The following is a 13,563-nucleotide window of genomic DNA, read 5'->3' on the forward strand; positions in this document are numbered from 1 at the left end:
TGTGGCTGCTGCGTTGAGCTGGGCAGATCTAGAGGAATGAAGAGCACCCTGGAGTCACGTGCCGGGGAGAGGAAGTCTAGAGCAGTGCCGTCACGTAGAAATGACATTGAGAGCCACTGATTTCGTTTTAAATGCTGTAGTCGCAGCATTAACAAAGGAATACAGGAAGTCAATTTCAACGGTAGATTCGGTTTAACCCAATCTATCCAAAATACTATGCGTTCAACGTGTAATCGATAGAAAACGACTAATGAAATATTTTGCATTTTCTCTTTCGCGCTAAGGCGCTGAGATCTAGCGTACATTTTACATTCACAGCACGTCTCAGTTTGGACCAGCCGTGTTTCCAGTGTTCAATGGACATCACAGGCCTAAGACCTTGATCTCGAGCCAGAGTAGGCTCTAGAGTTACGGAACTCTAGAGCAGTGCTGTCTGCTAGGACTTTCTATGCTAATGGCGCTGTTTTATATCTACTCTTCTCATTGGGTGGTAGCCACTAGCCACATATACCTGTCGAGCTTAAAATGGGGCTGGTGTGACCAAAGACCGGAATTTTTACCTCAAATTAATTTTAACTCACGGAAACACACGTGGCGAGGGGCCACCATATTGGACAGCAGAGCTCCAGAGACATAGAGCTGGAGTGAGTGAGAGAACATAGAGGACACAGAGGTAGCATGTGGGGGGAACTGGGCAAGAGTCTCACTTGGGTGAGGAGAGACCAAGAACAACTAGACTCAAGATGGCGGGTAAGACAGCGGAGGAGCGAGAAATACAGGGGAGCGAGTGAGAAAGGGCAGCCATTGGGAGAGTGAGAGCCGGACCATAGGAGACAAGGACGTCGTGAGGCATTGGTCAACCCAAGGGACACAGGGAGAGGTACCATGCAAGAAAAAGGTGGGGCATGAGGAAAGGAGAAGTGGGGTGGGTGTCAGATGGACGAAGGGAGGTAGTGATGGACTGAGAGGGCATGGTGGAGGTCATGGGAAGAGAGGGGACAGGACAGAACACATGGGATATAGGGAGGAGGGTACATAGAGAATGACAGGAGAGAAGGTGGTGGGAGTGTTGGGTGTAGACAAGGAGCATTAGATGCCCTCCTTGTGGAGGTGTCTCCGTACCATTTGAAGAAAACGACCTTTCCTAAAGCCTGTACTTGGTGAGGCCATCGACGCCATTGTGTTTTTCTAAAGAAAGACAGAGTGGAGTCCTCTGTACACACTCTCTCATCTTGGATTGAGTGCCCAACTGGGGGAAAGTCCCACTGCTGAGCCCTACTTCATAATCTTTTTTTAAATAAGTTTTAACGTACTTCTTTTGAGAGAGGGAGAGAGCATGTCTGTGTGAGTGGGGGAGGGGCAGAGAGAGAATCCCATGCAGGCTCCGCACTGTCAGCGCGGAGCCCTGCAAAGGGCTCGAACTCACAAACTGTGAGATCATGCCCTGAGCTGAAACCGGGAGTCAGAAGCGTAACCGACTGAGCCACCCAGGCGCCCCGACCTGCATCATAATCTTAGCCGGGTAGCCTCCCTCATCTTTGGCGTGGCTGGGTACAGCCTCCACCCTTGGTTCCACTTTCCCTGCCCAGGGGAATGCAGAGAAAGAGACTGTGCCGTTTGGGCCCGCAGTGAATCATCTCACCCTGAATCAAGCCCTTTCATGCTCCATCCCTTCCAGAACACGAAGTCTCGAAGTTCTGAGTGTAAGAGGGAAACCCTGTTCCCTGCCCAGCGTACTTTCTTTTTCACCAGCATGGATGTGACTCTCCCGCAGAAGAAAATCAGTTCAGCCCTCTGCCCCCTGCCTTTACTTTTTACAGCATGTGATCCGAGGGAACCGCCCAATCAAAACTGAGATGGCCCATCAGCTGTATGTCCTCCAAGTCCTGACCTTTAACCTTCTGGAAGAAAGGATGATGACCAAGATGGACCCCAATGACCAGGTAAGTGCTCAGTGGGACAGAGCTCTCCTGGCTTAAATCATGTATTGTTTGATGTGGTACATTCCACCATTAGGCCATGCATTGAGCACCTACTGTGTGCCAGGGACTGTGTTTGATTGTGTCTGCAGAAATGGCTTGTGTTGCCCTGGGAAACCTGGCTCTGCCTCCCTGCGATCGCTTCCCTCTGGGTGACTCTCTGGGCCAAGCCCACCTCTGTCCTGCCAAGGTAGAGGTGATGCCTTCTCGGGGATTGATCGGGGCCAGAGTTCCGTGCAGAAAAGTCCGACCTGCTCTTTCTTTTCCTTGCTTCCCTGGGTTAGCTGATTCACCTGCTGACTGTCTGTTTGACTTCTCAGGCTCAAAGAGACATTATATTTGAACTGAGGAGGATCGCATTTGATGCAGAGTCCGACCCTAGCAACGTCCCCGGGAGTGGGACTGAAAAACGCAAAGCCATGTACACCAAGGACTACAAAATGCTGGGGTTTACAGTAAGTTTCCCAAAGCACGGATCTTGGTAGGCGTTCTCCCCTGATAGGAGGTCAGAGGGCCCACCCTCACAGAGCCCTGAGAAGCCCCCCTTCATAATGGAGGTCCTGGAACAGATGACATCGAGGGGCTGGTGGGGGCGGGGGGCTGGTACTTAGTTTGCCTTGGTGACGGCAGATTACACATTTCTGTGCAGCATCTGGCCCCATGGAACGAATCTCTCTGTTGGAGGGCCCAGGAGGTCAGTCACGTAGACAAAGAGAGGACCTCTCACCGCAGCAGCTAGGTTCTTTGAAATGCCAAGAGTGGCTATTTTGTGATTGGACACAAAGCCTGAGGATGAAGTTCATTCAATTAAATACTCACTGTGCACCTGCCTCCTCGGGGCGTGGCGTGCTGGGCTCTGGGGAGACGGGATGAGTCCGCACAGTCAGGGTCAGGAGCTCCCAGTCTCGTAGAGATGGCGGGAAGGAAGGAGGTGAGCACAAGAGCTAGTGTCATCGAGGGGAGGGCAGTAGGGCTTCCCTGCCAGTGGCTCTGCACACGTGAGGCTACCGAGTCTCAAATTGGGTTTCTTTATTTCCCCAGAACCACATCAACCCAGCGATGGACTTTACCCAGACTCCTCCTGGAATGCTGGCCTTGGACAACATGCTGTACTTGGCTAAAGTCCATCAGGACACCTACATCCGGGTAAAGGCTGGGGGCCAGCTGGCTCAGCCCTGCTACGTCTCTTGCCTCCCTAATCCCCCCTCCCTCTGTCCTCACAGATCGTCTTGGAGAACAGCAGCCGAGAGGACAAACACGAGTGCCCCTTCGGCCGCAGCGCCATCGAGCTCACCAAGATGCTCTGTGAGATCCTGCAGGTTGGGGAACTGCGTAAGTCCCCGCCGCTTCACTCTTCTATCAGACGTTCCAAACTCAGGAGCCTTGGGGGACTCAAGGTTACAAGGTCAGGGGTCGATGGGACTGGACAATTACTGTGCGTAGTTCTGGTAATCGGTGTGTGAGCTGTGATCCGTCCTATCCTCGTCTAAGGGAATCATGGCTGCTGCCTTGTTTGAGCGGGTAATTTGAAGGTGTTCGGAGCTACACCAGCATCCGTTTGCCCCTGTGCGTGAGGCTGGCTGAGCCTCTGAGAAGGCAGTGCCAGACCAAGAAAGCGTCCTGGCGAAGGAAGTCGAGAAAGGCCCGTCTCACACTCTTCATTCGCCCTGGCCTTGCTCTGTTTTGTTCCTTGGGGCCTCGGTGCACGCGATGCAACATTTCTGAGTGCGAGGACCCAGCTCCACCCTCCTGTTTCTCATCCTCTGTAGCAAACGAGGGCCGCAACGACTACCACCCGATGTTCTTTACCCATGACCGGGCGTTTGAGGAGCTCTTTGGGATCTGCATCCAGCTGTTGAACAAGACCTGGAAGGAGATGAGGGCGACAGCCGAGGACTTCAACAAGGTCAGTGTCCCAGAGCTCTGATGCCCACGGGCTGAGGTGGGCGCGTGACGGTCTGTGACCCCCTGAGCTGGGAAACCGGCTTGGTCGGCGGCACTGGGTCCCGAGACGGAGCACGAGAGCGCCTCGGGTCCCTCCGCTTGTGCTTCTGCGATAGCCTGGAGCCGGGACCTGCCCCTCAGTGCCCTGGGCCCCTCATTGACCCAGTGGAGCCAGGCCGTGCCCTGCCCATCTTCCATGGAGGACAGGAAGCCAAGCCTGACACTAATCGCCGTGGTCTGCCAAACACCCACTATGGGCAGGCACTGGTGTGGTTCTGTAGGTGGGAAACATTGGCGAGAGTGGGGGCGGACCTCCGTGGTGAGTGTGGTCCGGCTACCCCCTCGGTACCGACTCCCAGGGCACACCACGTACCCGCTCTCTGTTGCGCCCCGCTGGGCCCTCCGAAGCTAGAATAATCTAGAAACTTCTCATCTCATTGTAAAAAACTGGCAAAGTATAGAGAGGAGAACATTCTCTATAATCGCACCACCCAGTGACGACCATTTCCCTGTTTCTCTCTCGTCTTCTTTTCCCCTATAGACTCGGCCCCGCTGAGTGCAGAGCTGTTGGATGTGTGGTGTGATGGCCCTTTTTTTCTTTACCTGTTGTTTTAGGGAAATACCCCATCTTTTGAACCCACCTCATTGTGCCAGGCGCTGTGCGTCCATATAGCATCCATATGGCGCCTCCGGGCAGCATATACCCGAAAATGTGCCTTCCTTTCTCATGTTTTAAAGATGAGTGGGGGGGCGCCTGGGTGGCTCAGTCGGTTAAGCGTCCGACTTCAGCTCAGGTCATGATCTCACAGTCCGTGAGTTCGAGCCCCGCGTCGGGCTCTGTGCTGACAGCTCAGAGCCTGGAGCCTGCTTCGGCTTCTGTGTCTCCCTCTCTCTCTGACCCTCCCCTGTTCATGCTCTGTCTCTCTCTGTCTCAAAAATAAGTAAACGTTAAAAAAAATAAAAGATGAGTGGGGGTGGGGGCCTGCAGACCCTAAGCAACTTGCTCCAGGAACAGATTAAGAGATGGGGTCAGGATCTCAGCCCATTTCTCACCAACTTCAAAACCTGTGCATTTGTCACCATGAGGCACTTGTCCTAAGGGGCCATCTAAGAAGGTGTGCCTTAGAGAGCCAGTACTCCTGTTCACCCAGCGGGTATCTGTAGGGCCTCCGGGGTGGGGGCAGAGCCATGGGACCCGGAACCAGCCTGGCCCCTCACCGGAGGGGCCCAGGCAGACGCCATCCTCCTTTCTTCCCTTCCAGGTCATGCAGGTGGTTCGAGAGCAGATCACTCGAGCTTTGCCCTCCAAACCCAGCTCCTTGGATCAGTTCAAGAGCAAACTGCGTAGCCTGAGCTACTCTGAGATCCTGCGGCTGCGCCAGTCCGAGCGGATGAGTCAGGACGACTTCCAGTCCCCGCCGATCGTGTAAGTGCTGCCGGCTGGGCTGGGGGGAGGTGCCACCAGCCGTGCCATCCCGTGACCTCCCCTCGCTCCGGTGCGTGTCCACACAGGGAGCTGAGGGAGAAGATCCAGCCCGAGATCCTTGAGCTGATCAAGCAGCAGCGCCTGAACCGTCTCTGTGAGGGCAGCAGCTTCCGGAAGATTGGGAACCGCCGAAGGCAAGGTGAGGGGGCCTGGGCCCCTGGGCCGGTCCTTACCGCTCAGAGTCAGTGCCCTGGGGAGAGAGCCTGCCGGACAGGGGACAGGTCGTCGTTTTGCCTTCCGTGTGCCCAGGCCTTTCCCGGACCTGTCTTTGGTCACTTGTTTGTCTTCCCGTGTGTTGCAGAACGTTTCTGGTACTGCCGCTTGGCCCTGAACCACAAGGTCCTGCACTATGGTGACTTGGACGACAACCCTCAAGGGGAGGTGACGTTTGAGTCCCTGCAGGAGAAAAGTAGGTTCACTTCTCCGTTGACGTGTCATAGTAGCTGGACTCCATGTCAGGAGATCTGCGTTTTAGTCCCGGCCGTTTCAGGCCGATTATCTGGTCTTGGGCCGCTTGTCTCTCTGGCCTCCTCTGTCAGAGGTCATCTCTACCTGGACTACCTCACAGAGCTATTTGGAGAATTCCGTGAGATTCTGATGTGATTGGGCTTTGTAGACTGTCAAGGGTGATACAGGACTGTGTTGAAAGGCGGTGTTAACGAGCCGAAGCTCAGAAGCCAGATTGCTGCGTTCAAATCCTAGCTTTGCCGTTAATTCTCATTAACTGCAAGTTAATTCTCACCTCTGCCTTGGTTTCTTGTGCAAAATGGGAATAATAGGCACATTTCCTTTGTAAGGGGATTGAGTGAGTCATGTAAGTAAATCGCTTACAACATTGGCTGTCACGTAGTAAGTGAGCACAGCTATTTGCTCGTGGCATTGTTCTCTTAACCGCTATGCTATGCCGTGGAGGGGGCGTGAGCCTCTGAGGCCCCAGACCTTCGGGGAGACCATCCCAAAGCCCTGAACTGACCCCCAGTCAGATCTGACACAGCCCAGCCAGCCGTAGCCCACGGGAAGGGACCACGGAGGAGGAAACAACACAAGGCTTCTCTCTCTGAGCTGATCAAGCCCTGTGGTCCGGGGGCTGGGGCTTCCCCTCCAGCACTGACGCAGAGACCCATTTACAGCATAAATCTTCCAGGCTAACTCTCTTCATTTGCCAGTTCCTGTTGCAGACATTAAGGCCATTGTCACCGGGAAAGATTGCCCACACATGAAAGAGAAGAGCGCTCTGAAGCAGAACAAGGTGAGTGGAACGGGGGCCCTGGCAGAGTCACCGTCACTGCGACGCCTGGAGAGTGCAGTCGGCGGTGGCCGCTGTCCGAGCACACGCTCTTCTGTCCGCTCTCTCCCGCTAAGTTGTTCCTTCAGGTCTTGTTAGGAACAGAACAAGAACAGGCAGAACCCCCGCGTACGCACCACCCGGCCTCAACAACCTTGGCAGGTCCCAGCTGTCCACCTACTGTACTACTTTGAAGAAAATCTCAAGTTATGCCGTCGTTTCCTTTTCAACGTGTAGAATGGATCTGTAAATTATAAGGGCTCCTACCATAATCACCATACCATGATCACACCTAAAAAGAAAGAAAAAGTTGTTATTTAATGTCAGATATCCCACAGATGTTTGCGCTGTCTTGTGAATAGCGTAATTTCTCTGTATAAAAACACACAAACGGTGTGCGCACACATACGCACGCTCACACCGTTCTGTTCGCTAAATCAGAAACCAAACAGGGTCTGCACACTGTGATTATTCTTTTAAGTTCCTTGATTACCAAGTTCCCCTCTAGCTTTTCCATGTTCGTTTCACTCTTGACAGTTTATCAGTGGAAGAAACCAGGTTGCTTGTTTGGTATCTTCTCAGAGTCTTAAATTTGCTGATCGTCTCCCCATGGTATAGTTTAACTTGTCCCTCCGTCCCAGATCTGGACGTTGGTGGAGAGACCTCGGGGGAGGCTTGATCCAGTTCAGGTTTGACCCTTTTTTTTTTTTTTTGGCAAGACTACTTGCTAGGTGGCATTATGTTCTATCAAGAGACACACGATGCGCGATGGTCTCTCTTTTTGTGATGTTAGCAGACTGTTAATGCCGAGTGCCTCAATCCACTGGCCAATTAATATTTGCAAACTAACAGTGTTCCAGTGCAGTTGTTCCTTTTCATTTATGAGCTGAACTACTTCTCTAAAGAGAAACTTACCATCATCTACTCTTGGTTTCCCAGTGGTCCACTTTATATAAGAAAGGATAAGCGCTTGATTCTTTCCTTTTATAAAAGTACCCACTTTTAAAACAATGAGTTGGTTCTCTGGTATCATCCAACAGTGACCAACTTTGCGTATGTGTTTTGTGGATGTGTTCCTGTGAACTCTTAGACTTAAGCAGATGATATTTGTTCCACTCCATTACAGTTATGCTGTCGATGCTTCAATTCCCCCATCTTTGGCCACAATTTGTTACCATTATGGTGGTTTTAAACCGTTAAGACTTGGGGCGCCTGGGGGGCTCAGTCGATTAAGCGTCCGACTCCAGCTTAGGTCATGATCTCGTGGTTCATGAGTTTGAGCCTCACGTCAGACTCTGTGCTGACAGCTCAGAGCCTAGAGCCTGCTTCAGATTCTGTGTCTTCCTCTCTCTGCCCCTCCCCTGCTCACGGTCTCTCTCTCTCTCTCTCTCTCTCTCTCTCCCTCTTAAAAATAAAAAACATTGAAAAAAAACCTAAAAAAATCAAGATTAAAAAAAACTGTAAAGACTTTGAGTTTGATCACCAACACGTGTAACTGAAGGTGATCTCCAGTCATGGACTCTGACATTCAGGGGTTCTGAGTGTTGGGAAATGACTTTTCTCCATCGTTAGAAGCGTCCACATCTTAGGTGTGACTCAGGCGGGGAGTCTGCAGCCACACTTGGGCACGTGCCCTGGGGCCTGACGATACCACTTCTGGATCAGCACGTTCAGTGATGGGGCCAAGTGACTAGGACTTTGGCCACGATCTTGGCGTGCTCAGCGCAGGCCATCCCGTTGCTCCACGTAACTGAAACCCTTTCTCCTTCAGGAGGTGTTGGAGTTGGCCTTCTCCATCCTGTATGACCCCGATGAGACCTTAAACTTCATCGCACCTAACAAGTATGAGGTAAGCAGTGTGGAGCCGCTTTGGACAGCCGAGCCCTCTCCGTCTCTTCAGTTGCAGGAGAGGAGTGGGCAGAACAGGGACATCCCCCGAAAGGCAGGGGACCCCAGCATGTCATGAAGGCTTTTTGGCACCGAGATCTGCCAGGCTGGGGTCCATCCATCTGTGCTGGGCTCCCCAGGTTGCTCTTTAGCGACAGTCGTGAGTTGTCATTAGAAAGACAGGGTCACCAGGGGCTAACTTAACCTGTCTGGACTAGGAAAGTTCTCCCCGTTTTCAATCTCTGCATGGCCACCTTCCCAAGCGAACCTGACAGATTCTCCCTCGTAAGGGCTGCTGGGCACCTGCGGTAGCCCAGGGCCTGGGCTCTGAGGCCGGATGGACCCGGTCCTGCTGATGCGGGGCTCGCAGCTCTGCCCGCGGCCCCAGAAGATACTGCATGCGCAGTGAGTGACTGGGGTTGAGCCCTGCGTGTCTGCTGAGCTCCGGGGGCATCAGAGGGAACTGGAGGTGGGGCTTCTGGAAGAGGAGATGCTTAGGCAGGCCCTGAGCTGCCAGTGGAGTTCTGCTGGGAAGAAAGGAAGAAGTAGCAGGTGGGGAGACAAGTGAGCAGAGGCATGGAAAAAGACCTGACAAGTGGAGTTAGAGAGGGACGGGCCGAGAATTCTCTATTATTCCTGCTTATGCTGAGACCCTCAAGTTCAGTTTCTCTAGCCTTATTTTAACATTTGCTGACTGGGCTTTTTTTTTTTTTTTTTTTTTAATTTACTTTTTTTGAAACAGAATTGAGATCCTACAGTGATTCCTTCTGTATCCTGCTTTTTTCGCCTAATATGTATTGCCCCCGCCATTGCTAATTTCATGGGTGGTTTCAGGTAGCTGACGCCCCAGTACTCAGGTGTCGTTTTGCTCTATCCATTCGTTGCGTTTGTAGAAATCATATTTCGGGGCACCTGGCTGGCTCAGTCAGAGGAGCATACGACTCTTGATCTTGGGGTCATGGGTTTGAGCCCCACATGGGGTGTGGAGATTACTTACGTAAGTAAAACTTTTTTTATTTTATTTTTTTAATTTTGTTTAATGTTTATTTATTTTTGAGACAGAGAAAGACAGAGCATGAACAGGGGAGGGTCAGAGAGAGGGAGACACAGAATCTGAAACAGACTCCAGGCTCTGAGCTGTCAGCACAGAGCCCGACGCGGGGCCCGAACTCACGGACCGTGAGATCATGACCCGAGCCGAAGTCGGCCGCTTAACCGACTGAGCCACCCAGGTGCCCCGAGTAAAACTTTTTTTAAAAAATCATGTTTCAAGGGCACCAGAGTGGCTCAGTCGGTTAAGTGCCTGACTCTTGGTGTGGGCTCAGGTCATGACCTCACGGTTCGTGAGTTTTAGCCCCACATCAGGCTCAGCACTGACAGTGCAGAGCCTGCTTGGGATTCTCTCTCTCTCTCTCTCTCTCTCTCTCTCTCTCTCTTTCTCTCTGCCCCTCCCACACTCTTTCTCTCTCTCAAAATAAATAAATAAATTTTAAAAACTTCTAAAACAATTCTATTTCAAAAAATAAAATAAAAACAAATCATATTTCAGATTATCTCAGGAAGCTTAAGCGTAAACCCCTCATAAAAGCCAAAAGGTGTCCTTGAGAAAGTGAACGATCGCCTCCCGATTTGTCTTTGCTATTATCCCGAATCGGTTTTGCCGACACACTAAGTCGTGCCAGAAGAGCCCATTATGAGTCCTCTCAGCAAAGGGACCTTGGCAGGACCTCCTGCTGACCAGGGGCCACCATGTGACGTTTTGCAACTTGCCCCCCACAGTACTGCATCTGGATCGATGGCCTCAGTGCCCTTCTGGGGAAGGACATGTCCAGTGAGCTGACCAAGAGTGACCTGGACACCTTGCTGAGCATGGAAATGAAGCTACGGCTCCTGGACCTGGAGAACATCCAGATTCCCGAAGCCCCACCACCAGTGCCCAAGGAGCCCAGCAGCTATGACTTTGTCTATCACTACGGCTGAGCCCGGAGCCAGACTCCGTGTACCCAGGAAGGGATTTTGGGCCCAGGAGAAACACCTACAGTCTGGTGCCTTGTCTTTTGCTTGTACAGAATCTGTAGTGACCGTGGTGGCCAGTAAACGCCAGCCATTCCTCAAACTCACCTCGGACCATCCAGAGCTTCCTCTGGGTCCCTGCCCACTCTAAGTCACGAGGGCGGGGGTGCTCTGCCCCCCCTGTCACCATGGAGCCTGGGATCAGAGCGTGAGGCATGAACAGCAGACGCTCTTGCCTTCCCGGCCGGGGACTACTTGCGCTGGAGTTAACGAGAGTCACTCACTCACCTTTTCTTCCTGAGCCTGCTCTCCAGTTGGCTGGATCCCCTTGTGGGCAACAGCTGGCCCGGGAAAGGCTGCCCCGCAGAAGACAGAAGTTCTGGGCGTGTCGAGAGCCTCAGAGAGACTGCCTGTGGGTGACCCGTGCCTGTGTCTCCGATCCAAGTGGAGGCCTCGTCCTTTGCTTGGTAGATGCCTTGCCCTTGCTCTCGTCGCCTTCGTGAGGGCTCACTCCGGCCTCATTCAGTGCCAACGAGCTGCTGCTACTGAGGCTCGGCTCTAACATCTCTGGTCTCCGGAGCCACCAGATCTCTCTTGCCCACACAGCTGTCTGGGCAGAGGGAAAGTTCTCCCTACAAGCTCTCGGTGTCTCATCCTGGCAAGTCAAAGACGTGCGAGCTAAGTCCTGTCCTCTAGTCTCAAAGAACTCTGCAGGGAGAGCCCAGATGAGGCCTGGGCTGAGGCTGGTGAGGCCACTAGAGTCCACTCCCGCCACCCCCCCCCCGCCCCCCAATTTTCATTTTTTCCTTCCTCGGAGAGAGATCTCCCACCTAACCTGGATTGCGGCCCTCCACTTGGCTTTCCTTTGGCCTCCCCGACCTCAGGAAGTTTGGCCTTCCCTTCCCCCTGCTCCCAGTGTTGTGGTTTCTGCCATTGGCCGTGATTTCAGGGAGCTGGCTGAGGCCACAGCTGTGCCAATGGGGCTTCCCTGGTGCTGCGGCACCTATAAACCACGTGCCCAGCCTCTCCCCTTGGACACGTGAACACGGTGGCATTCAGCATTGGTAGCCTGGCATGATAGGTACTGCCCCATGAAGAGTGTACTATATATTTTCTTTACTATAGGCCATACTTATACAGACGTGTATATATATTTATATGAGATCTCCCTATCCTAGGATGCAATGTTGGAGGGAAAATAAAATTGGAGGCTCCCCCTAAAAAAAAAAAAAAAACAAAAACCACTTCCCGTTGTGAGTCAAGAGAGTGACCCGAGAGCAGCCAGGAGCTTCCTGTCGGTAACCATGTTTTCAATAAATACTCTTTCATGTACAAACTGCGGTACCTATTAACAGCCGTGTCTCTGTACTTGCCGTCCGCCCAAGGGAGCTCTCACCTTCACAAGCCTTCATTTCATTGTGTCTGGGAGACTTGGAGAGCTCCAGCTGGAGCCACCAGCCAGCTTCCAAGGGTCCCCCCCCACCTTTTCAACCACTCCGCCCTCCCCGTGTGTGTGCATGCACGCGCACACACACGCACACACACACACACACGCACGCTTCCGCAGTTAAGGATGCTCACAGATTGTTGCACCAGGACAAAGTGTTTTCTGCCCAGGCTTGCTGGGCACAGCAGGGAAAGGCATACTGTACACCCCCGTGAACATATCCTCCCTCTTCTCCCTGCCAGGGACACAGCCAGGGAACAGCTCAAATTCTTGTGACTTACAAAGAAGACACGTTCTTCACCCTGTGTGTTGCCGGTGCTTAGTGCCCAGCCCTCCAGCTGGTGTTGGAGGCTGTTGCTCCAAAACTCAGCCTTGGTAGCTGGGAGGCCTGAATGAGGGTGGTGATGAAAATAGATCCTCTCTCTCCCCTCGAGAAGGGGGCGAGGACGAGCTCTTTCAAAAGGCATAGAAAGTGCATGCAGTACAGGCCTTTAGAACTAACTACAGCCAAGACCTTGGGCAGTGATGGGTACTGTGGGTGCTTGGAACCAGTGCCTGCGTGATGCCAGCTGGCGGTGGCTGGGAGTGGCAGCGGTTTGCAGAACGCGCTGCTTACACCCAGGTCTTGAGCCTTCTTTTCAGAGGGGCCAGGGAAGTCACACACCAGGATCCACGTTTGCAGCCAGTGTTAAAAGAGAGCCGAGGAAGCACTGGGAAGGGAGGACAAAAAGTCCTAAACTGGGCCTCAGTCTGCAACCCTAGCCTGCCCTGACCTCCTAAGGGTTCTTGCCTCTGCCTCTTCTCATCCATCCTGCTAGACGAGTGAGATCTGAACTCCTTAGCTGGCGTTTCTGAGACCACTGCAACCTGCCCCTTAGCTACTTTTCCAACCATAGCTTTGGTTAACTCTCCTTATAAGCAACTGGGCTACAGCCAGGCTCCAGTCTTCCCCTCTCCTCCTATTTCCTGTGCCCAGGACATTCCCCACCTCTCCTACTCAACCTGTGGAAATTGAGGTAATTCTTCTTAGAAAGTTTCAGGCAGGGGAGATGCCTGGGTGGCTCAGTCGGTTGAGCTCTTGATTTCAGCTCGGGTCATGATCTCATGGTTTGTGGGTTCGAACTCCACCTCAGGAGGCACCTGACAGCACTGAGGCTGCTTGGGATTTCCCCTCTCTCTCTCAAAATAAATAAACATAAAAAGAAAAAGTTTCAGGGGTGCCTGGGAGGCTCAATCCGTTAAGCATCTGACTGGATTTGGGCTAAAGTCATGATCTCGCAGTTCGTGGGTTGGAGCCCTGCATCCGGCCCGCACTGGCAGTGTGGAGCCTGCTTGGGATTCGTTCTCTGTCCCTCTCTCTGCCCCTCCGCAGCTTGCTCTCTAAGTAAACTTAAAAAAATTTTTTTTTAAGTTTCAGGCACACAGAATGTTTCATAAATGTTTACTATTTATCATCTCCCATGGATCTTCTAAGTCCTAAAATTTAATGCCCCTGAGTTATCACTCCCCAGCTGACGAGTTC

The 13,563-nt window shown here is 52.5% G+C and overlaps 1 protein-coding gene across 5 annotated transcripts in view; it reads left to right on the top strand.

The window, feature by feature from the left end:
- ELMO2 (engulfment and cell motility 2) overlaps positions 1–11,835 on the top strand; it is a 39,424-nt gene extending 27,589 nt beyond the window's left edge. For all 5 annotated transcript variants that reach the window (XM_019458269.2, XM_019458273.2, XM_019458270.2 and 2 more), the window contains 11 exons: positions 1,821–1,943; positions 2,300–2,434; positions 3,021–3,125; positions 3,203–3,311; positions 3,749–3,885; positions 5,186–5,349; positions 5,436–5,548; positions 5,711–5,818; positions 6,576–6,658; positions 8,466–8,543; positions 10,361–11,835. In XM_019458269.2, the coding sequence (XP_019313814.1) occupies positions 1,821–1,943; positions 2,300–2,434; positions 3,021–3,125; positions 3,203–3,311; positions 3,749–3,885; positions 5,186–5,349; positions 5,436–5,548; positions 5,711–5,818; positions 6,576–6,658; positions 8,466–8,543; positions 10,361–10,561 (1,356 nt within the window). In that variant the 3' untranslated portion in view covers positions 10,562–11,835. The remainder of the gene's footprint in view (positions 1–1,820; positions 1,944–2,299; positions 2,435–3,020; positions 3,126–3,202; positions 3,312–3,748; positions 3,886–5,185; positions 5,350–5,435; positions 5,549–5,710; positions 5,819–6,575; positions 6,659–8,465; positions 8,544–10,360) is intronic.
- Positions 11,836–13,563: the final 1,728 nt, after the last annotated feature.

Source organism: Panthera pardus, unplaced genomic scaffold (genome assembly GCF_024362965.1).
Source record: "Panthera pardus isolate Hobbes unplaced genomic scaffold, ASM2436296v1 HiC_scaffold_25, whole genome shotgun sequence".
NCBI lineage: Eukaryota > Metazoa > Chordata > Mammalia > Carnivora > Felidae > Panthera > Panthera pardus.